Source organism: Parasteatoda tepidariorum, chromosome 11, assembly GCF_982258835.1.
Source record: "Parasteatoda tepidariorum strain Cologne lab strain chromosome 11, Ptep-v5.0, whole genome shotgun sequence".
Taxonomy (NCBI): domain Eukaryota; kingdom Metazoa; phylum Arthropoda; class Arachnida; order Araneae; family Theridiidae; genus Parasteatoda; species Parasteatoda tepidariorum.
Genome location: NC_141765.1, coordinates 85,019,516 through 85,045,294, shown reverse-complemented (window position 1 = coordinate 85,045,294; position 25,779 = coordinate 85,019,516). Strand labels below are relative to the sequence as shown.

The following is a 25,779-nucleotide window of genomic DNA, read 5'->3' as shown; positions in this document are numbered from 1 at the left end:
AGCATCAGAAAAAGCTACTAAGTTATTTTTATTTACACTTCACAAGTTAATTTTTAAATCTTTCGTATTAAACACATAATTTAATAAATCAACAACTATATTCCAATGTTGATAAGAATAACCATTACAATATTGCGATAAAATATTATCTGAAAATGCAATATCAGGTCTACTTCTATTTTCTGAAAAAGAAAGACATCCAATAAGAGTTCTATATGGGAATTTTTTCATTAAATCTGTTTCAAAATTTCTTCTTCTTTAACTTTAGGTGGTAATTTAATTCCAGGTTTTAAGGGCAAATTTACAAAAGTTTTAGGTAATTCTTCAAATTTCTTCATTAACTTTTCAATATAAGTTACTTGATGTAAATAAACACTATCATTTACGGTTTCAAAGTTTACACCTAACAAATATTTCAATTTGCCTAAATCTTGAATTTCTAATTTACTTAGAAGTAAATCAACAGCTTCATCAATTTTGTTTTGATCTTCCCCAAATAACATGATGTCGTTGACATGTACCAAAAGAATAACTTTAGATTTTAATTTATAAACACAAACAACTTTCTAAACAGGAAAATAATATGTTTCTTCGTTTTTCTGGTTTTCCTAGTAAAATATAAAGAACATTAAAACCCTGTTTTGTAATCCTGCTTCTGAGGATGGATATTATAATTTTTAGTGATAGCAAATGTGTTAAAAACCTGAAAAAATCAGAATTTTTAAAAATTAAAAAAAGCTTGAATTGTTTTCTGAATTTAAATTATTTTGCCATCCATTATACCCCCTTTTTTTAGAAGGAAATTTATCACCAAACAGTTGAAATATCTTGCTTTAAAATTTGCTTCATTATAACCCCGTTAAACTAGAATGCCACACAAAACTCTCCTATGGTTGCTAAATTAATGGAGACTATTATGTTAGAGACTGAAGAATGGATTAGGATATTTGCTTCTGTTTATAAAAATGGTTTTTTTCTTCTAGTCCATGAGCTAAATTTATTTATCATTCAAATTTGTTCCAATGCCTTGGGAGTATTTTTTCTTTTAACAGAATCATGAACAGTTGATAATAATTTAATAATGGATTTTTTATTGCATTCTTTTTCTAAAAGCTTTTGTACTCCCATCTAATGAAATTGGTAAATTATTTTTTCTCAATAAAGCCAACCAAGCATTCATTTTCTTACAATCGCTAGCAGCAATGTTTGTGGTCAAATCATTACTATAGTTCCATTGATGCTAATTTTCTCAATTTCATTTTGACCTTTAATAACACATTTTATTAAAAAAAAAAAGTTCTTTTATGAACCAACTGTATGATAACATTTGATTTTACTGTTTTGTTGGTAAATATTTAATTATTGATTAAAAATTCAAATTGTGTAGTAATGACAATGTGGAAAGTTCATAAATTTTGCTTGCATTCCAGAGGTGATAACCATTTCTCCTTTTACCCTAAAAGAGCTGGCAGAAACTAAGGAGTGTATGGGAACCATGTTAAATGACGTGTAAACATAGAATATAAAATAAAAACAATTGTATGTGATTATTAGGAAGAAAAAAAAATTTTTTTTTGTTCTGCACTACACAGGTACGAAATTTTAGTTGAGCAATTCCACGGTAAAGTCAACCAGATAACCAGCATTTTAAATTTAATATTTTTAATCAAACACAATATCATTTTCAAGCTGAGAAACTTGAGATTTAAAACTAATGACTTTTAACTTATAAATATCAGTTTTAAGTTAGTTATATTCTGGTTAATGAAAGGCTATATCATTAGAAATTTTTAACTATAATAAGTGAATCTGTAACAAGTGCAGTTTTTTTTTAATAATTCACACTAATAATATAAAATACATTAAATAATAATTAAAGCGAACTGTAACAAGGCAGGTTATCTTGCACAAATGTGTAAAAACATATCAAATTCTCAATGCACTTTGTCATCCCACTGTGCCACTAGGATATAACATAATTAAATTATTTTTCCTATTTAAATCAGGATTCTAAGTCTTATTTGTATAGTCTATTTTGATTGAGAAAATAATAAATGTTTTGCTGTAAATTAATAATTAATTTTTTTTATGTTACATCCGTTTTTATCTATTTTCATCTCTTATTTCCCTTTTTCTTAATAAAATCCAATCTAATATTCTTTTAAGTTAATTTAAAGCAATGTATTTCACCTCAGTACCGTAATAAAATCTGCTTAACTATGCTGTACTTAAAGTACAGCATATCGATGAAGTTTTTTTTGTGTATTTCCTTTTATTTATTTGAGGTATGAGGTTTCTTTTAGTTATTTAAACTAAATTTTAATTTTTTGAGAAACAATTTAACTTCCTTTAGAACATTTTAAATCAATAATTTTACTTTAAACTTGAAAAGTGTATGTATTTAGAAAACAATGTCACCTTGAGGACATTGTTCTTTGGTTTTCTTTTCTGCAGAAATGTTGGGGAAAAAAATTTCTCCAAAAATCATTCTTTTGACTCGTTCAGTTTTCATCGATGTTCTCTTTTGTCCATGCGGTATTTTAATCATTCTTTCAGCAGTTATTGCTACGAATTTTTGCTTTGTTTTTCCTAAATCCCAATATTTTTCATTGCTCAGTTATTATTTATATTCTCAAAAATTTTTGAATATACGGATATTATCACAACATGCAAAATTCAAATTGGGGATTTAATAAATCCTTCTTTCACGCGCTTCTTTTTGTCAATATTCTGGTTGATCTACGCGGTGTTTCAATTGTTCTTTGACAGTTATTGCTATGAATTTTCACATTTTTTTACAAAAACAAATCATATTTTTTATAAAATTTAATTAGATGCGAAACTCAAATCAATTAATTACTTTTAATGTCATGATTTCATCCTATTTTCAACTTTTTATTACTAGTGCTACTGAACTCCACAAGGATTTCAAAATTCCGATTATTTCTCAGTTAATATTATTTCTTCACTTAAAACTTAAATTGCACGTTTAAATAATCAGTTTTTGACGTGTTCACTTTACGGCTATACTATCACAAATCCATGTAGTAGTAGTGTTTCAATTGTATTTTCAGCAGTTATTGATTTAGATGTGGTTTTTAAATATCCCGATATATCTCTGACAACATGGGAAATTTGAATTTTGCTCATGAATATTTAATTTTTAAAGCAATGGTTCTATAGCTTTTCTTGAGGGGCAGGGGCATTTAATTACACAGTTTTTAAAATAACATATTTGAAGTACGATATTATTTATTACAACTACCAAATCTTTAAACAAAACATGCATTTAGTACCTCCTTTTTGAAAAGTTCAATTCGCGGTTTTCATCATCGATCTTTTTTTTCTTTGTTATCAAGGGCGCCGGAAGAATAATATAAAAGGGGGTGCAACTCTCTAACAAACTACCCCCCCCCCCAAAAAAAATTTAATATTCTTTTATTACATTTTGTTTTGTTATTACATATACTTTCATCTGTTAATTTTTTTCAAGATACATTTCCTCATTGTTTTAACAAGATATTTAAAAAAAAGTACGACTTTCTTGTACTTACAAATTTTGCCACAAGAAACTGTATTGATGGCGCTGGCATAGCTACTGACTTTGAAACACAAATAACTACAAACCGTAGTTTTGTATACTAACGTGCTTGTGCACGCTTATCATTGGCATTTATTGTGTTGATGAAGTTCTGTAGTTGTGAGAAGTCAGTTTGTGTTATACATCTTTGTTAAACTAAATAACTAATAGAAAATGTAATATTATTTATATTTTATTAAATGAAATTTAAAAATATAGCTTAGATATCTGCCGAGTTTGTGCATGCTCAGTGTGCATAAGAAAAGAATCAACAATGACTCAGAATTCATTGAAAAAGTTATAAACAGATTTGGACAGCAAACAAGACGATTACAATTCTTGTTTGATTAAACAATTTTTTAAATGTTATGTATCAATAATTACTTAATTATTTGCTTTTTAATAAAAAAATTTATAACAAAATTTTTTTTCTGTATCTCTTTAATTGTTTTAAAAAAAAGCCAGGGGGGTGCAAGTGCACCCCCTTGCACCCCGCTGCCGGCGCCCTTGAATGTTATGAAGACGCAATTACGAAAAACTTTGCTATTTATCGACCAATGTCCAGCTCACCCATCAGATACTAATTTTTTGAAAAATGTTAAAGTTCACTTTTTTCCTGCAAACCGCACAAATTGTGCTTAAGCCATTAGATTTGGCCGTGATTAGGAATCTAAAATTGCAGTGTAGAAGGCAGTTAGTTCAACTTGCTATTCGAAGCATTGCAGAGCCTAATCCCAAGAAAATCAGTGTTCTCCAAGCAATGAATATGATTTCGTTAGCATGGTCTCGGGTAACAAAAACAACAAGAAAGAACTTTTTTATAAAAGCCGGATTTATCCATCGAACATCCGATGATAATGGTAAAAACGTGAGCAATGATGATACAATAATCAGTGATGATGATTGGAATTTGCTCACAACAGAGACAACTTTTGATGAATATATGGATTGCAATGAGAATGTAGTAACTTTAGCGATTTGCCCTGTTGATGAGCTTATTCAGAACACACAGTTTGAGCCACTTGGTGACAGCGAGGATGACGAGGAATGCCAAGAAGTTGTACCGTTATCTTTTCAAGATGCAATGAATTCCATTGAAACTCTAAGAACTTATTTTCTTTACCACAATACCAGCGAAAACACTTTTCAGGACCTTGATTCATTGCACAAATCATTAATTACAGCTCAACGTCAATCATCACATCAAACGACTGTCGATAATTTTTTCTGTAAACTTAACGTGAATTGAATAAAGTGAGAAAAAAAAATTTAGTATCAAAACACACAAAATAAATGAAGGTAACGTACATTCAAATTGCTTACTGTAATTTTTTTCATGGTTATTTGCTTGTTTTGCTTTAATTTAGAAATTTATGTAAATCAACACGTTAAACATTCAAATTAACTGAAAACAGAGTTAGTTTCTAGTTGTGGAAGTAACAATCGATTATACGACGTTTTTCAGTGGTCCCTTCTGCGTCATATAAACGATGCTCCACTGTATATATGAACACAACGTTTCTGTTAATTTAAATTCAATTTGTAACATGCATATTTGTTATTATTAAAAGCATTTTGCAAAAAGACATTTGTGCTAGAGTGGTTTGTCGCAGAAAGCCCTACAAAATTCTGCCACAGGGTATATTCACTTATCGAAAGTTTTTGGGTCACTCTGTATTTGCCATTTTGGTAACACATTGCTCAAAACTACTTAAAATAACACATTAAAACAATTTTTATTCTATAAAATCAATGTGTTCTACAAACTAAACATTATTTTCTTTACATGTATCTTAATTTTTTTTAAAATGTCTAGGTTGAAAACTCCTGCTCTAAGTAATAAATAGTAAGGGCTTTTTATAATATATTCATTTATTATCTCAATATCAGTGAAATAATCTCAATATCAGTGAATATCAGTTGAATTCAATATCAGTGAAAGAAAGAATCTATGTTGCTGATATCAAAAGAAAGTATTTTATTACCAAGTAACAATAAATATCAAATAGAAATATCAATGAAATTTCTAGGAAATACTTTCCGTATATCACTAGTCTCATAAGATGTTATCCTGATGATCTAAATCACATCTAAAATTTATGCTTGTTAAATGTGTTTGCAAAGAAATGTTCTGGTTTTAATTTCATAAAATATTTGAAAACAAGTTTTTCAAAACAATAAAAAATATTAAAATCAAAGGAAAATAAACTTTTAAATAAAATAATATATATATATGTATATATATATATATATATATTTATCTGTATAAACTTCTGCCACAAATATGGGCCTTACCATCAACGAAGATAAAACTAAATTTATGAAATCTCCAGCCACAACTGTAAATCATGATCCTTTATTCATAAATGGTTACACCTTTGAAAAGGTTAATGAATTCAAATACCTTGAAACAATGATCAATGACCAAAACAGCATTAAAACAGAAATAGACAACCGAATTAAAATGGCAAACAAGTGTTTCTTTGGAGTAAGAAAGCAACTAAGATCAAGCCTAATCAGTCGAAAAACCAAAATTAAAATTTATAAGACTCTTATTCTACCTGTATTGCTCTATGCAAGTGAAGCATGGACACTAAACGCAGACATTCAGCATACTCTTGGTGTTTTTGAAAGGAAAATCCTTCGAAATATTTTTGGCCCAGTACAGGAAAGAGGCTGTTGGCGAATCAGATACAACTTTGAATTATATAGACTCTATGGACAACCACAAATAGTGCAGGTCATCCGAAGCAATAGATTAAGATGGCTTGGCCATATCTGGAGAGGTCTAGAAAACAATGCAGTACGAATCGCCACCTTTAAAAATCCTTCTGGATCTCGGGCCAGAGGAAGACCTCCAACTAGATGGCTGGATGACACTTCTAAAGATCTCAAAGTAATAAATATTAACAACTGGAAAAAAGTCGCCATGGATAGGAGGAGTTGGAAGCTACGCATTGTTGAGTCAGCCAAGGCCTGTAAGGGGCTGTCGTGCTGAAGAAGAAGATATTGTTTAGCAAAAAGATTTGTCATAGCTGCCAACTGTTCAGAATTTTTCGGATTTGTTACTAATTTTGAAATCAAATCTGAAAATCTGATATTTTTATAAAAATTCCGAATTTTCGTTCAATTGCAGTATTTTTGCTTTTAAACCAATCCCTTGTTCTGATCGCTACAAGCGCGCTTCCTGTGATTATTGTGCAGAAGTAATTTTTAGTATCTTTTTATTGGAAAATACTCTTCCAATAGCTGTTGCTGATCATTTCACTAAATTGAATCTTAAACAACTATTATTATTTATTTTAAAAATGTAGTATTTAAGCAGTTTCATCAGAAATATTTGTTTATGATTATTATTTACTTGTGTTTTATAATTTGGAGAAGAATAATTATATATAAGGTAATGGTTGTTTTTAAACTATTATACCAATATTCCTAATTATAAAATATTATAAATTTCCCATCAAAGATAGTGTTTATAGTTTTGTTTTACTAACTTACATAAGGTATTTAAATATATGTCTATTAATGCTATTATTTAATAGATAAATTTTTGTCTTACTCTTGTAATTGGTGCGTATAATTTTGTCGCATATAGTGTTCCTAATTGTTTATTCCTAAGGTTGGCAGCTATGATTTGTAATTCTTTATTTTTATCAGGACATAATCGGAAAAGCACTAAGGATTCCAAATTATTATCCAAATATCAAACTTATTTGCCAATTTCCAAAAATCTTCACCAAATGTGAATCTTAATTTTTTCCCATAGAAAACTATTTTATGATAGTTTGTTTTAGGCTTATATTATTTGGTCCCAATTGTAATTGGTTTCACTGCGCATCTTCCAAAAACAGTACAGTACCAAAAACTACTGTAATCGAATAAAAATCCTGATTTGTTTAGAAAAATACATTTTGACATAATTTTGAGGATCGGGTTAAGTATATTTTTTCTTTCCAATGGAAAAAATTATTCGCCAAATTTACAATTTCATCGCATTTGACAAGGTGGCGAATGCTTAGCTTGAGCCCTGATAATGCATCGTTAATATTTCTTTGAAAATCTAAAATTGTGTTGTTTTTTTTTTTTTTTTTTTTTTTTTTTTTTTTTTTTTTTTTTTTTTTTTGTCTATAGGCTTTGCAACAAACCTTAAATAAGGATATGATGACAGGTATTTCTTCAAACACAACTGGATTATTTCAAGAAACAACTGGATTTGAGAATAGCGTGACAAGCTTTAGTTCAAACTCTTTAGACTTAGTACTGCAGGAAATAAATGAACTTGTTGATGGTATGTTTATACTAATGCTGTAATTTATTTAATTCCTGTCTGCTGCTCTATCATTGCCATTTCAAATGATTAAGAAATGTTGCATTTACATGACTAATTTTAAACTATTTTTTACTAAATATTTCTCTGTTAAATTTAATGAGTATCATTTTATTTGGCATTGTTTATATGTACAGCAATATCAAAAAGCTTAATTATTTGTATCTCAAGGTCACTTCTTAAAAAAGTTGGGATTTTTCTTAATAGTATCACAAAATGATTTTTTTTCTTTACCATATCAATTTTTGCCACAGATTATGCAAAATGTGTGGTTTTCACATTGTTCTATTCAACGCTTTCACAATTCATTCTACCACAATCCAGTTTGGCATACCATCGGTTCATAGCGTATTAAAGCGCCAATCATTTTAAATGTTTGATGAAATACTTGGGTGTCTGCGTGTGTGTATACTGAACTGGATTTGTTGGAAAGGATTCTTATAAGCAACTCTGCTGCATTTTGCCAGAGATTCTCGATTTCAGGCTTCATTTTCCGCTCTCTGAAATCGAATTTTTGTTAATCACAGGGACCAATTAAGCATTGCCAATTTTTTTTCCCTTAAAAGCAAAAGAAAATTTTATTTCTCTTGTTAATTTCATCGTTGATGAAGCACCACTGTCTTCATCCCTGGCAAGCTAATGACCTCGCACTCTTCTATTTATAAATCAGTACCATAATCCTTGAACTTAACTTAGGGATCATTCACTTACATATTTTCATGTGGATCCCCAAAGTAGTAAAGAATCACAAAATTCAAATCTCATAATTTCCATCATTATTTCAAATTTGTTAAATATGAGTGTCGGGACTGTATAATAATTTAGTTCCAATAAAAGTATTTAGCTTCAATACTCATTGTATTTACATATCAAAATAATTTTGAAAAAATTTAGGCATTTCATTAAAGAAATACTAAATTAAGTTACGACTTTTAATAAAAATTTATTTGAGGCCATTCACTAATTTACATTTGTGATATGAATTTATTAAGGTTTTCTTAGTTCGCTTAATTCTTTACGTATCTTTTTAAATTCGATATTATCAATAATGGTCATCTTGTTGTTGAATAGGCTTTTATAAATAACTCAACCTTCCTGTCCAAAACCCCTTTATCTTAAACTGTCCAAAACCCTTTTACTCAAATTATGTCACAATTTTATCTGAACAATATTTAAAAGGTAAAATAAAAATAATAACATATTGGGGTCATTCTCGCTGAAAAGGTATAAGTAGATTAAAAAATTTTCTTAAATTAAAGTAATTGAAAAATTGATAAAAATTACATAAATACCTTTATTTATTTTTGTTATATGTCCTTATAATAATGGTCAAGTTTCTATTTTATTTTTTACAAGATTTAAAATATTTTAAATTCTGTCTTGTCCACAGAGGAGATGTAATAAATAGTCAACGGAGGAGACATTTTATGTTAAAAAATATAAAATGTCAAGGAAGACTAATTCATTAATTATTGGGTACAATTGATATGGGTTTAACATTAATAAGTAAATAATAAAATATTTCATTATTAGAGATAGAGCTACTTCCGATTAATCATGCTGCTATGAAAGGAAGCATGCATTTTTAAACTAGGTGTACAATTTTTTAAGTAACTCTTACTGAATATTGATAAATTAAAATGTAAAGACTATTGAAATAAAGATTCAGACTCCACATGAAAGTTAAAGGCCATTAAACATGAAAATTTAACAGCCATTAAAAATTATTTTGTGTCACACACATAGGGACGTCAACGGAGGGGATTTTGAAGTTATGTTTATTAAAAAAATAAGAATGAAATATTAAATAAATTTAGCAGAAATGCATATGATTGGTTAGTTAGAACTTTATGAAAAATGATGAAGAAAAATATTAAGAAATCTGCTGTATTTCCTAATATTTATTACTAAGGGACTTAAAAAAACACCTTTTTGTGAGAATGACCCATTGATAATGAAATCTACTAGAGAATATTTGTTTTTAAAAGTATAATGTTTTATTAATATTGTTTGACTCTTCAATTTAAACATTAAACAAAGGAAGATTAATCAGTAATCAAGTTCAATTGGTCCTATCATTCAATAGTACTTGTACATAACTGAAGTTTGACCTTGTTAAGCTATTAGGGACTTAGTGCTTGCTTAGTCATAAACAGGTTTATTTATCTTTAGTACTATTCAAGAATACTTTTATTTCATTCATGTTTGATTCTTTTAGCATAGTGGTGATACATCACCAGTGTCAGTAACTGAAACTGATGTTATGCCCTTCAAAACTGTTAATACATTTTTCAGTTATTTTGTATTTCCAATTTAAACTAATATATTTATATTTAAAAACATTTTTTTTTAAATAGATGTCTTTTTTTATCATCCTGTGATGCAGAAATTATAAACATTTTTTGAAAAAATATTATGAAAAAAAAAGGATAATTTTTAAACAAATTAAGTATTTTTTTAAAAAAAATTATTATTATTAATATTGCTTTATTTATCCTTATGCAAAAACATTATTTATCAGTATTAAAAGCATATTTATATTTAAAGGATTAGGTATTCACTTTTGTCGTTCAGTGAATTGTGGAGCTTCAAAAATTATAAACCTCTTCCTATTATATTATATTATTTTCCTTTAATAAGTTGAAGTAAATTGTATGAAAAATATCAAATATTTATTGATACATGTAATTATTTTGTGTACAATGGTTACACATATAGAATTTTTACCTTTTACCAAAGTTCAAGGTTTTAGACCCTTTAAGACAGTTTTATCCAGTTTAAGACAGTAAAACCCATGTGTCCTGTCCAAAACCAGTTTAGGATGTCCAAAACCCCAACCCTGAATAACTTTTATTCAAATCTAAAAAATACACTTGATAACCTTTTTAAATAATAGTTAAATTAATTATAATTTTGAATGTAATTTTTTTTACACAATAGTATAAAAGTGTAAAGTAATTATTTATTTAAAAAATAGAATGTGATCCACTTAATCAATTGAATATATTTAAAATTATGCATAAATTGTTTTTATGGTGGCTAATATAATGAAGAAAAGAATTCTTTTTCAAAAACTAGTTGTTTTATCTTGATAATATAACTTTGAAAATTATTTTACACTTTGTTAAGATGTACGAAAAACTTTCAAACATATGAAGAAAAAAAAATTTTTTTCAATCCTTAAAATGTGCTTATTTTTTGTTGAAAAATTTGGCTACACATCCTGATATATGATTAGTTCAGGTAACCCCAGAGGTAGGAAAAGCGTTTGCAGAAGATCATGTTTTAAATCAATCAGTATGACAATAAACTTTTCAACTGTTTTAGTTGAACAATTAATAAGTTAACTGAATCATTGAACCTAAAGATTAACTAGTTAATTTGATATAATTGAGTGTATTAAATAAAAACAGTTTGTAGCTAAACAGTAAAGGTCACATAATTACTGATACTAATGAAATCAAATTAACCTTGAAAAATAATACAATAAGCTCCATTGCTTTTATTGAAAGTTAGGATAATCTTGAGCTTTTAAGAAAGCCTAAAGCTTTGATGCAAAATGATCATGATGTTAAAAGATACTTATTTTATGTATAAAATATATTTAAGTGTGGTAATAATTTATATTTTAACACATTGCTATTCTCCTTACAAATAGTAATAGTTTAAAAATGTTGTAATTGAATGTTCTTTAGAAAAACTTTATTTCCTTATTTATTTTTAAGCAGAATTATTAACATTTCTCAGTCTAATAAACATTAAAAATTTAAATGATTTTGGGCATGAGTTAAGACAAAACTCTTTAGGCACCATGATGACCATATTCTTGAGATTTTTCTGCACCTACTCACTGTTATTGTACTTATAAATAGTAATTATAGTATATTGACTCAGTTTTTTTACAAATTGATCAAGTATAAGCATAAATACCAGTAGTCCTGTGGTCAAGTGACCACCATCTTTGATGACATCGTGGCTTGAAAATGTACCATGTTGGGGATGTCTGCCGAAGCCCAGAATGCTTTCAAAAACTTCAACTAAACATTTCTGAAACCTCATTCTCTCTACCCTACTCTACTACAGAAGGGTAATCAGGTCCAGGACTATGCTATTTATTAACGCAGAGTATATTTATGCTAATGGAAGATAGTTAAATCAGATGCAAAATGCACTTTCGTTGAATAAACTTTTTTTTATTTCTAACCCTCAAAATGTAGGGGGTAGCTAAAATCTGGAAAATGCAGCCAGAAAATACTGTCATTTTAGAGAAAGGCAATTGAAGGTTTGAACCCATTAATATTAATTTCCTTTTTTTACATGTTTTGCTAGGTTTCGAGAACATTTTTAGTAAATCAAAAAATTTTTGGCACACAATTATAAAATTTGCTTGTCCAAAGTTGCATTACAATTAATAAAATTTGAATGAAATCTGTAGTTCTGAATGAATCGAACATTTAGTATTCAGAATGGTCACTCTCTCTGGAAATGATCAAAATTGCAATCAACTTTGCAAATTCTCTAAGTATTGCTACTAATAAAATTATCACATTTCAACTCTATTGTTCATCTACTGGTTTCGATAACAATCGTATCTTAACGAGTGGTTACTATTATCATGTATTTTTCTTGATCTCAATTCTATTTTAATAAATAATTTTACATTTTCCACATTCTATTAAATTAGCATTTTTTGAATTTAAATTGATTTTTTAAAACAATAAGATGATTAGTATAAGCATTTTTAAAATCATGTTGAACTTGTAATAATTTAACGAAATTATAATTTTATACTTAATATTTTGTTATGAGCTCTACATTGCAATTTAAATGAAATATCAAAACAAAAAAAAACTTTAAAAATGTCTCAAATTTACACACTTCATATTACTTCAACTTTTAATTTTATCTTTTGTGATTTTTTAGAAGAAAGAAAAAAAATTGAAAATCAAGAGTTTCCTGAATTACCTGATAAGGTAGATGATTTGGAGACTGCCATTGCTACTGAACGCATTTTTTTGACACTACCTGATAAACTGTGGTTGATCTTGAAAAGTATGCTTAATTTTTCCTATTAATTTATCGTATAAAATGCACTTATTGTACAGTTACTTAATTTATTTACATATTAAGCAGGAACTTTTAAAACTTTCAAATTAAATTTTCAATCTTATAATTGGTTTATACTTCTTTAGAAACTCCTATTATTAAAGCAAAATATGTTCAAAATTTTAATAAGTGGTTGCTTGTGCACTTCATAACATTAAAAGATTTATACCTATTTCACTAAAACTAATCTGAGCTATTTAAAAAAAATATATAAATTTCTTCTTTTTATATTTTTTGTTCTTGCCAAAAATTGTAAAATATTTTCCAAAAATTTATAATTAAGACAAGGATTCCATTGAGATTAATTCAACAGGGTTCCAAAGTATCTGTCAAAATCTGGATTTTTAAAAAGAAGAAAAATAATGAAATCTCAAAAATTTTTAATTTGAAAAATTTTCTGCTGTAAAAAAAAACTTATGAAATATTTTTTTTTTTTTTTTTTTGTGTATTTTCTATTTGTGTATTTTAAAACCAAATTTAACTGTCTTAGTTTGATTCCATTTTCATAAAAGTCAAAATATTAGTTTGAAACCTAATGTTCAATTTTTGAAAAATTGGCATTTCTAGGGTTCTGTTTTCAAATTTATAGTGATGCATGGGGGATAATTTGACTCAAAGAAAATTCAGTTTTTTATGCTTTTGATTCCATTTGAGTACTAATTATATTTTTCACTCTGTTACTTAAGGAAATTATGTCAATTTATACTGGTGTACTGAGATGTTTCTTTATTATTATTATTTTAGGAAATTTTTTAAAAAGAATGGTCTTAAAGAGAATCTATGTATCAAGACACTATGTCAATGAAATTCTGGTCTATTTTAGTTTTATCTTTTATTTTATGTTATTGCTTATCATTTTCTTTTAAATATCTGATTGTTTAAATAATTTAACAGATTGTGCATCTTTTGAAGATTTGCTGAAAGCTATTCAACATATTTATAAAGTTTTTGCCCGACTGAATGTATTATCTCCACTTGTAAGTTTGTTTTAATTTTTAATTCTCAAATACTAGTCTCTTTTTTTGAAAAAAAGTATTAAAATTATCAACTTCTGATTAGTTATAATCCAATATTTTTACTAAAATGATGTGTCTCTATAAAAATTGTATTGATCATTGAAAAATTATTAGGAAAAACTTCTTTTTTTAAAAAAAAAGGGCTCTTTTATAAAAATGACACTATGAACTTCTATCTGATTGTGCAAAATATTTCGTCGTTTAGTAAGTTGTTAGAGTCTGTACAAAAGAGACGAAGTAAATTACTATAAATAATTGAGATAGTTTTTAATTAAAAAAAAATTACAAATATATATATATTAGTGTTAAGTAATTGTTAATTATGTAAGCTTTTACTTCGAATTAAATTATGTAATCTTTTAACTTCCAAAAGTTTAAAATAAGTCTAGTGAATAATTTATTGAATTTTTATTTCTTTTACTTTAAATATTTGTATACTTTTAAATATGGCTAGTTAAATCTTTCAATTATACAACATCAATTTTTCAACCTCTGAGTGTAGAATATTTGATAATTTTAGCAGAAAAAGGTTTAAAATGATATTTAAGCTTTTTATATATATATACACAGTTGAAAGTCGCATATCCGGAATCGGTGGGACTTCCGAAAGTTCAGATATTAAATTTTTCCGTATAATAGACCCCAAGGTAAACAAAGCTTAAAACGATCTAATTTAACGATCTGAATCTAAGAAGCAAAAAATAAATAAGCATTCTTTTTTGGGCAATAATGTTTTAGTATTAGAATGATATCTAATCAATCAAAAACAAAATATTAAAAAAAAATAGTAATTATTTTTTAAAATATCAAAAACGAAAAAAAATTTGACAGTTATGAAAATATTAATTGCTCTCTCTCTCTCTCTCTCTCTCTCTGCCATTTTGAACTAGAACAATTCAAGCAAGAAGGGGAAATTCCCGTCATTCATTAAGGTGGGTAGGTGGAGGAGAAAAATTCATTTCCTCCTTATTTGTCATTCAAGTTGAGGGCAGGGAAGTGACAAATTCTTATTTTCTCTTTAATCATTGGCTATCAATGCTGATTGGTTTCTCTTTATTTTTTCTTGTGTGACTGAAAGTGACTCCCCCTCCACGTTAACATTTGCTGCGTTTACCGTTTTTCGCAGTATTTCTTCTTCCCTTAACACTCTAATAAAAAGGTTCCATGAAATGTCTCTTTTACTAGCCAGCTGCATAGGAAAGAAGGGGGGAGGGGGCTCAGTTGTGCTCTTTTGAAAACAAATCTCCCTCCTTTCCTGCATTCCAGAGGAAGAGCGTCACTCCACAGTCTTGGTAGATCTTCCCTTCCCCTTTCTGTTGATTTATGAGTTCAATCCATAAATCACTAGAGGCTATAAAAGGAAAAGACATGTCAAAAGATATCTTTTTTTTTTATAAAAAAAAAAAAGGAGAAGGGAAGATGTAGAGATGTTTGTTTATTTTGATTGTTAAAAAGTATCTGGGAAATCGACCCTTCCGAAAAAGGGACGCTCGGATATGGGACATAATACTGTATATATGTAGGTTGAAGAAGATAAAGTAATAAATGAGGGTACATTTTTTTGTTCTGTTCTTTTAAAAAAAGTAACTAAATACCTTAATCCACTAAGACTTCCAAAATTTAAAATCTTGGTAACATCACTGAGAAATCTTAATTCAAAAATATTTAGAATCTTCGTTTACTAAGCCTTTCAACTGGGAGTGCATTGTACATTTACATTCCATTTTCATCATTAAATTTAATTACCAACAAAATGCATGACATTTTGTTTCAATTAGCAAGTTAATACTGTAAGAACTAATAAGTAATTCTTCTGAACTATTTGTTCTGATGAGATAGCAAAACATCCAAGAAACAGGCGTTAACTAACCCTGTAAGACACCAAAATTATTCTTTTTCCGCCCTCAACAAATAGTATGAATTATTTATACTTTAATCATAAAATTTAAAGAAATCTATCATTTTTTCCCTCTTTACACTTTTGAAAAAGGGAACAGTATTATCTGCTTTCATAACAGATAGATTTGAGATTCATAACATATGGAAGCATTTGTAAATGAAAGGAAAGTATGGTTTCACTCTTTCTGGAAAGACGTTTCATGTTTTGAAAACTATACCATCTACTGCATTAGACAAAATTTACCATGATCTTCATTATGAACATTTAGCCTAAAATATGCCTAACATCAAAATTTGTTAATAAAGATGGGAAGTGATTTAGTAAGTATTTGGATGCACATGAATTTGAATATTCTAATTGTTCAGACTTGAAACAATACATATCTTGTAAATATGCATTTTAAACTTAGGTCAAAATTAATAAGTTAAAGTCTCAAAACATTAATTTTACTGAACTATCTTGAGCCTAAAATAAAAATTGATAAACTTTGTGAATCTGGCTGAGAGATGAGGTGTTTGCTTTTGTCATAATTATTTTTAAATATTTTAATTAAATAGCTTAATGGTTTTATATTATATACACACAAATGCACCTTTTTCCTAAACTACTCCTACCCTCCTAAGTGACCGAGCACTGACCTGGCAAAAAGTATTATTTACATGAAGAGGGTGAACTTTTGATTGCTCTCAGGTTGAAAAAACTTTGATCATATTTTTCAATCATGGCTTTCGCTATATTGCTAAGAGTTAAAAATCTGGATTTTTAAAGTTTAAATTTGTGTCTGGAATAATGCTAGCATTTTTTTTAACTCTCACCCCCCCCCCTCAAATGAAAAAATTGCAAATTTGATTGTACCTGAAAAATCTGAGCATTATATCATAAATTATTCCAAGTGCATAATATTTTACTAATCAAATGTTTAGCACGTTTAAAGAAACGGCAAATCATATTTTCTTAATTTTTTTAGTCAGAAAATTTACAGAGGACAAAAAATGGAAAATTTTGGCTTATAATTGGTTGGTGTTATGTGAGAATGCAGAGGAATTGCCATGGATACTAAAGCAACAGTTTTACATTTGCTAAGTTGTTTTCAGGAAATTCAACAGAACTGCAAATTTATTAATTTTGAACAATGTAAATTAAAAAATTTGCTAATGTTTTAGCTATATAGTATATATTGCTAGTATATAGTTTTATGTTTTAGGCTTATAATAATGATTTGTCAACAATATCTAAGGATATAACCTCGATGTTCAACAAAAAACTTCACTGTACAGAACTCAACAAAAAAAAAGCTGCAGAATTGCTTTTGGAAATTGGTGTGGAAAAACTCCGAAGAGATTATTATGAATATTTTATTAGTAAGTTTGTTATTACTTTAAAAATATATTGTTGAATTAATCTTGGAAATTCTCATATTTCCTTTTCAATAAAATTTTCTGCAATACACTAAAAGTTTGACCATAACTCAAATCTATAGATCTAGAGTTATTCAAAGTGTTCACATTTTAATTTGCGTACTAAACATACAAATATATCCAAGCATTTTTCACCTATAATTGTTGTATGCTGTTTTATTCAGGGCATGGATTTATCACCCTAGATTTATTCAATCTCTTTACTCATTCTGAATTGATGTCTCCTGAAGCAGTTACTTGTTTAGAAAAACTACATTCTGTATTAGAACTTACACTTGTGTGTATGAAGCATCTTGAACTTCCTAGGAGCAGTATAAATAATTTTGTCAGGTAACATAAGATAATTATTTATTAGTAACCACATTATATTTAATTATTATTTTTAAAAAAATTATTAATACATCTGTTTTTAGGAAAGCTTTGGAAATGTATACAGCAGTTAAGGAAATAGACTTACAACACGTGTTTACATTTCACATTCCCGCCCGTGATATTCATCCTATACTAACTATGTAAGATCTTAAGCACTTTATTTTTAAATTTTCTCATACATTTTTAATATTTTATTATTTTTCCTCGTTTAGGATAGGACACATTATGCTTTATACATAAAATTAATGTTTATATCCTTTATTTTAAACAGGGTTCATCAACTAGAGGTAAATGTATTTTTTGCTTTTGAGAAATAACTCCAGCTTTGGGAAAAAAAGAAGAAGAAAAACTTATTTAAATTTCAAGTAAAAACTGAGTAGGCTACAACATGGATTTTTTTCTTTGCATTTTGTAAGAGAAACACAACTTTGAAAACACCAGGCTTAGAAAATAAAAGTTCAGAAATGACTGGCTCCAGTTAGAATTACTAAATGGCTGTGGCAAAAACAAATTAGTATAATTGATAATATAAAAAGTAATTCTTAAGTCAAATTTTTTTAGGCTACTCTTTTAACTTTCTTAACCTTCCCACAAAGTTCCCACAGCGTAAGAACACAGAATAAAGAGAAATACAAAAATAAAAACAATAGTTTATCCGTAATTATTCTAGTTGAGGCTTTCAGAAAGATTGTAATAGCAGGGTTGCCATGGGAGAATAAAAATTCAATAAGTAGTGACTAATAAAATTCAAATTTTCATTAAAAGAGAAAAAAATTAGCAACTTTTATGACATATATTTTGAGTTACTATTGAAAGTGAATAATGATAGCAATTTCTTTAAATATAAATAATTTGAAATGTACATCATAGTAATAGTTACAATAGTAATAGTTAGGTAATTAAAATAATAACTTATTAAAAAAAATGAATTGAGTTTCTACCAATTTTTGCATTTTTAGTTGCCTGTGGCATGGTGTACTAGTACACATTATCCTCTTAATTGATGAATTATCTTCATATTTGAATAATTTATTTATGCACTAAAAATTATTTTATTAAAATTTTATTATGTATTTACTTTCTTTTTTAAGAAGTTTTTATTAATTTAGATAATAACTCCAAATATTGCAATCCTCTGTATAACAAAATTTTCTCTTCAGTGAATTTTTACACAGGAACCAATTGATTTTGTTAAAAAGAGACTTCACACTAATGTATTTTAGTTCACTTTAAGTACTATTATAAGAATGCATAAATTACACAAAATAGTCTGCATTGCACATAAAATTCAGTGAATCTGAACCATTAGCAATCAATGAATCTCAGTCTTTTCTCAAATCATCAACATATTCTTCATGAATAAAATTTGGAGGATGTATTTTAGTTGTTTGATCATTGCTAAATTTAGGTATCAACTTTGAGTCTGTATATGCTTTCATTTTGTACGTTCAGTGTGTTTTATATATTTGTATATAAAATTAAAATTTGGAGCATTTTAACATGATTTCCTCCTTTTTTTTTCTTTTTTTTTAATTGTCTAAAATATTTTAGGATGAGACCAGTTGTTTGGGATCTTTCTTTGAAAAGTGAACATAGAAATTTTATGAAACAAAGTTGCCATCACTTTGTAACAGCAGCTACTCATGATCACATTTATGCTGCTCAAAAAATCAGTAAGACTATTAATTTTTTCCTCCTTTTATTAATTTAATCTAACAATATTGTTTTCTTTGAATATCATCAAGTAGCTTCAGGTGGATAAATGCATAAAATATGGCATTATTAGTTATTTATTGTTAAGTCTGAGCCAAGTAATAAATTTTTAAAAAAATTTAATTGGGGGTCATTCAATAAATTACATTAGTAAAATGAAAAACTATTTTTAAAAATAGTTAAACTAGTTATAATTTTGAATTAAAATTATATTTTACAAAATTAAGTAAAGTAATTATTAATTTAAAAAATAAACAGAGCTACTCAATATTGATTATATTTAAAACCGTGGATAAATTGTTTTTATGGTGACAAGTACAGGGCTGATTGTGCTCCGGGAAAATTCCGGATTTTTCACTAACAGTGATCCGGAAGTTTCCGGAGATCGAAGATCCAGACGTTTCAAAAAAATTATTGATCACAGAAGTTTCCGGAAATCAAATTTTCAGAGATGGAACTTAAAAACACAGTTTATTTTATTTGTTTGTAAGGGAGAGCCAGAGAGATACTTTGTAAGCTTATATTCATGATTAATATTCGTTTTTTATTACTAAATAGATATAAACTCAAGAAAGAAAGACATATTTGTAAATTTTAATTATTTCTCCAGGTTATCGTAGGTATGTGTAAAATTTTGAAGATATTTTAAGTAAACTAAGAAATATTGAGAAAAAGGAAAAAAAACCTTGTTTAAATTTTTTCAGATTTTTCAATTTAAACTTTTTTTTATTTTTAAACTCAATAAATTTTCTGGAATTTTGACTGGGGCTCACAATCACCCCTGCTAGTATAATCAAGAGAAGAGTTCTTTGACAAAAACTAATTAATTTATCATGATAAAATAACATATTTATCATGATCATGATTTTTAAAAATAAAGTTCTTAAAATGTATTTATTTTTGATTAAAAATTTGTTTATGCGCCCTTTTCGTGCATTTTAAAAATCCAATATCGTGATTCATATTCACACGATTTCAATATCAAACATCAATTTATGTAGTTCAAAAGTTACATATTGCAATTCATACTCACAATTTAAAAATTACATCATGATTCAAATTCATACGATTTAAAAATTCAATGGTGTGATATGTATTTATGATACTTTAAAATTCAGTATTGCAATATTCATTTGGTGATTTTAAAATCCAACATAGAAAATCATATTCACGTGATTTTAATATATTAAATAATGCAATTCACATTCATGTGAATTTAAAATCAAACATCAAGATTCGTATTCAAACAATTTCATATATTAAGATTCGTGCTCATGCAATTTCGAATGCATCATTTGAAAACTTGTCTGATTACGATTAGAAATAGTTGTAAATAAATATATTTGAATTAAATATTCCATTCTTAATGTTTATTCTATACAAAAGTATTTTTACCTTTCTAATTGCCTAAAACGCTGTAATTATAATAATTTGAAAAAGAAGAGTAAAGGTGAATTATTTCAAATACAAATGATTTATTTTTACTTTAATTTGTTTTATACTTAATTCAAGTGAGTAACATTTCCACTTTTTTAAACATTTTTGTTTTTTTAATTACTTTTTCCCCTTGTTATTGTTTATTCCCCATCCCACCTCCACTTTTCTATGATTTTCGTCAAAATTCTAATTGGAGGTAAAATTTTGTATCAAGAAATTAAGTAATTCACATTCTTTCAATCACAATCTGATGTAGTAAATATAAAAGCTCCAATCGTATTTTGTAACTAAATTACATTGTTGTACATGTTTGTTTGTTTTTTTTTTTTTTTTTTTAGATCCTTTTCTAATGTTGAAAGGAACATCATATGTGTACTATACAAGTACATTAATAAAAGAAAATGTTCAGCTTAATAATGATTAATATGAAATGGTTTCCTTATTTTCAAGTTATTTATGGTAGTTTGTAAATGTGCATCTGTATATTAACTTCTCTATATTATATTCTTTATATTATACTCTATATTCTTTAGATTATTCTTTCTTATTGAAGAAATAATACATATGCATTTTCTGGTTATTAACAATATTATATTAAGCTAAACTGTTATACATTCACTTATATTGTTTTATTTATTTTTAAAGTTTGATTGAATGATTTTTTGAAAACTTATTATTACAAAATAAGAAATTATGATAAAAGATAAGACTTGGAGATGATTTCAGTTCAGAGTGTTTGTATTTCATATTTACAGGGATTAGATTTCCCACCAATTACTGCTTTTTTTTTTTCTCTCTCTCTCTCCTTTTACCCAATTTCTGATTCTTGTTTGATTTTTATCTGATTTCTACCTTATTATGATCAAAGAAATTAGACTAGAGGTCTTTGCCAGAAACAAGTTATTTTATTGTAAATATGAATGTTTTTTATATTTGTTGATTTTATGTTTATATATGATGAGCTTTTACCAATGTGGACAAAAAGTAGGACTATAACCCCCTGCCTGGGTTCTAATGTAATTTAACTGTTATGTTGTAAATAAAGTTGTTCATATATTCTGAATTATTTGTTACTGTTGAAATGCGACTAGATAATATTTAAAAATGACTTATTTGTATGTTTAGGAATGCTTGCTATCAAGAACAAAATTTTTATTCTTGATTGCATTTATTCTTTGCTTATTGTAGGTCTAAAACTTTTTAAGAGCTTAATTGATAAACTTTTTTAAGCTGCTATCATATTATATTGAAGAAAATTTATTGAATGATTTAGATGTTTAATTAATAAGGAATATTTTGAAAATACTGCCTTGCAATAAAAAAAAATCAATTAAGCAACAAAAAATTTAAAATGGAGATTTTTATATGATAAGCTACATATTGCAAAATAAGTTTCATTTTATCACTTTTCTGAAATTCTACTTTAAAGCTTTTAGCATTAGCATTGGAAAGAAAATAGTTGTCAAGCCACTTTTCTTGAAATCTAACACAATAGAACGATGATACATAAATAATGTTTATCAGTTTTTGGTTTAGTCATAGCTTAATGCTTTTCACGTATTTATTCATAAATTTAAATTTTTTTACTGGTATTAATTTTTTCATAAATTTTCATTCATAACTGTAAAATATTGCTTATTACCTTATCAGCGTATACTGCACTTTAAAAAATGAAAAAAAAGCAGGATTACTACTCAAAACTGGAAAAAATTCTGTCTTGTATATAAATGCAGTAAATTGGGAGTAAACACAATCACACCATTCACATGTTATGTTTAGAATAACAATTTAACACTACTTGAGATAAAGAATATTATGGTAACATACTGAAGAGAAAAAAATGAAATTATCATACCAAGAATATAGCATGGCCTGGAAATGTACAAGAGTTTTTTTTCGCAAACCATTTTTAAAAAAAAAAATACATCGATTTTAGAGTAGAGTCTAGGAATATTATACTAATAATTCCTATATATGAAATAGAATATCCTTAGTTGACTTATGGTTGAAAATTATAAACTATCATCCCTTATATTAAGGAACTTGAGAAAACAATATAGTGTGCGCTTAACTGTTATAGATCTTGAAAATAAAATTAAGTTATCAAATATTTTAAAAATTATCCTAAGGAATTTAATAATAACAGGCAATAAAAAACGTTTTGTTCTTAATAAGTAATCGTAATAATGCATTATCTGAAATTGTAAAACACTTTGTTCTAATAAATCAAGTATAACAAAAGCTGAGTAACTAACCAAATTTTTTAGTTTTCCCTGACAATTCCTGAGGCTTATGAATCTGTCATTTTACTTTCAGGCGATATCGTTGTTCAGTTTCTGAATTTTCATTCCAGATTCTAAATTTAACAGGATCAAAGTTTAGAAAAAGATTCATACTTATTATTTTATTTCGTTTTTATTTTTTAAAACGTCATGTTCTCATAAAGAGTGATAAAAATTTGTTTCGTTTGAAATTAAATGTTACCATTTTTTTTTAAAAAAACGTCATGTTCTCTTAAAGAGCGGTAAATGTTTAACGCCTTTTTTAAATAATCGTTATTAAAAAAATAACGATTCAAGTTTGGATTTTAATAGATGTTTTGTAACTCTTTGGAATGATTTAATTTGTACCAATAATAAAAATTTATTTCGATGAATTTTAGTTGTAGTCCGGACAAACCTTGATGGTTTTTGTATTTTATTCCCCCACAAGCACAGTCAATTAAGTTTTTATGAAATTCTTCTCATTTTTTAAATGATTAAATTCAGCTCTAGTACATTTCTACTATATTATTAAATTAAAAAAAGCCATGTTTTAATAGTTTTTATATTTCCATTCTACTTTTACTTAGTAAAGTATAAGGATATATTTTTCTATTTCTCTTTCATCTTCTGTTAACTGTGCAACACATTTCCCCTACCCCCTCGTAAATCAAAATCCACATGCCAGTCCTTTAAGTTTGATTTACAACAGCTTATTTAAACAATTCTTTTGGGGACACAGGGGAAACTAAAACATTTGTCCCTTCTCTGCCCCTCTCGATCTAAAGATCTTCAAGGTCACGGAACAAATATTCAAGTTTTATCTCAACAGGGATAAAAAAATTTACTTTTCACACATTTTCCTCTACTCAACTTTAAGGATAAGTTAAATTTACACTTTTTTCCTTAATTGTTCTAGTTGAAAATGATGGGGAAAACCTGGCAAATTTTTCCCCGGTTTTCTGGATCTCTACTATATTATTACAAAACAATTAGCACTAAGCTTTTTTAAAATTAGTTCTTTAATCAATTATAATTGCAATAATATTCAGAATGGCCACCCACCTGGAATTATCAGGGAATTTCTTTATACTGGAAAAATCAGGGAAATTTGGATAAAAACCTGGAAAATCAGGGAATTTTAAAGAAGGGCTGGAAATTTTATTAATTTAAATTATTACCATTCGTTATACCCACTTTTTTTAGACGGAAATGTAAATGTCTTCCCCAAACAGTTGAAATATCAACAACTTAATGATACTTTGCTTGTATCAAAATTTGCTCTATTATAACCGTGATAAACTAGAAAGCCACATAAAACTCTCCTTTGGTTGCTAAATGGAGAAACCCTTGACTCTAAAGAAGGCTATGGGACTGTGCAGTTTAGGAATGGCAAAGATTGTGGTGGTGAAAGAAGAGATGTAACTATTTTTTTTATGTATTTTTCTTTCTGTCAGGTAAAATTTGAGCAGAATATTTTTATTGAAGTTAACAGAAACTTTTACACAACACTCAATTGTGAATTTATTAATATTTCCACAAATTTTAATCTCCGATATGAAGTCCTTTTAAGCATTTTATGTCATATTGCCCAGTGGAATAGGACAGAATAAACTAATTTGGCAATATTAATTACTGATTTACCCATTATGACAAAAAATCAACTTTCAAATGTTGTCCATTGTTTTATTATGACTATGATATGAGCCATTTTTAAATGATCAAAAGAAAATATCATGGAGTTAGCAAATAAAAATATAATTTTTCTATCATAAGTTTGATACTAAATTACAAATAAATAATTAGATTAAAATTAATTAAATAAAAATATTAAAGCAATAGACAATAATTTTAATTTTGAAATCCGAAAACATACCATGTAAATTTTTCATTTTTACCTTTTTGATAATTGATGTCTTAAAAATAAACTTTTGATTTGGTTTTTAATATATTCCACGCAGTTTTGCTAAGAATAAATTATACATCACATTAATACTCATTCTGAAATATTCATTTTAATTAATGAATAGTTCCCTATTTCAATAAAATTTATGAGTTAACAAACACTTTGGGGAACCACTGTATCTATATAAAAATTTATTGATGTATAATCACCTGAGATAGTTTTCTTTTCCTTAATGAAAGTATATTAAACAATACTTATCCAAGGTTTTTTTTATCATCCTGTATTTGTCATTTGGTAGGTGCACTTCGAGCAAAAACTACTTCAACACCTTAAAAAATTTTTGCCAGCTAAACATATTTTCTCCACAGGTTTTCAGTTTTTAAAAATTGTACCAAAACATTAAAAATAAAAAACAAACTCTAGCCAAATTGCTAATATATTTAGTCTAATTATTTTTTCAAGATGATATATTAAAATTATTTTAAGATTTTTACCTGGAAAAATCAGGGAAATTTGAAACTTGATTTAAGTATCCACCCTGAATATACATAAACAATGAAAACCGGCTGTAGTATAGTTGGCTAACCTTATGATTGCAGGTGTACAGTTTAAATAAAATCAGAAGGTTTAAAAGAGTGAAATGAATTTTGTATAGTTATTTAAGGTATTGGCATGTCATTGAATCATCCTCAGGTATGTTTCCAGATAGCCTCCAATAGCCCATTGTGCTGCTCTAGAGC

At 27.1% G+C, this 25,779-nt stretch overlaps 1 protein-coding gene across 9 annotated transcripts in view; it reads left to right on the top strand.

Moving 5' to 3' along the window:
• Zwilch (zwilch kinetochore protein) overlaps window positions 1-21,935 on the top strand; it is a 59,197-nt gene extending 37,262 nt beyond the window's left edge. For all 9 annotated transcript variants that reach the window (XM_087154822.1, XM_087154821.1, XM_087154829.1 and 6 more), the window contains exons 10-17: window positions 7,715-7,871; window positions 12,834-12,962; window positions 13,911-13,993; window positions 17,137-17,293; window positions 17,515-17,680; window positions 17,764-17,862; window positions 19,274-19,395; window positions 21,211-21,935. In XM_087154822.1, coding sequence (XP_087010948.1) covers window positions 7,715-7,871; window positions 12,834-12,962; window positions 13,911-13,993; window positions 17,137-17,293; window positions 17,515-17,680; window positions 17,764-17,862; window positions 19,274-19,395; window positions 21,211-21,296 — 999 coding nt within the window. In that variant the 3' untranslated portion in view covers window positions 21,297-21,935. The remainder of the gene's footprint in view (window positions 1-7,714; window positions 7,872-12,833; window positions 12,963-13,910; window positions 13,994-17,136; window positions 17,294-17,514; window positions 17,681-17,763; window positions 17,863-19,273; window positions 19,396-21,210) is intronic.
• The last annotated feature ends 3,844 nt before the right edge of the window (window positions 21,936-25,779 follow it).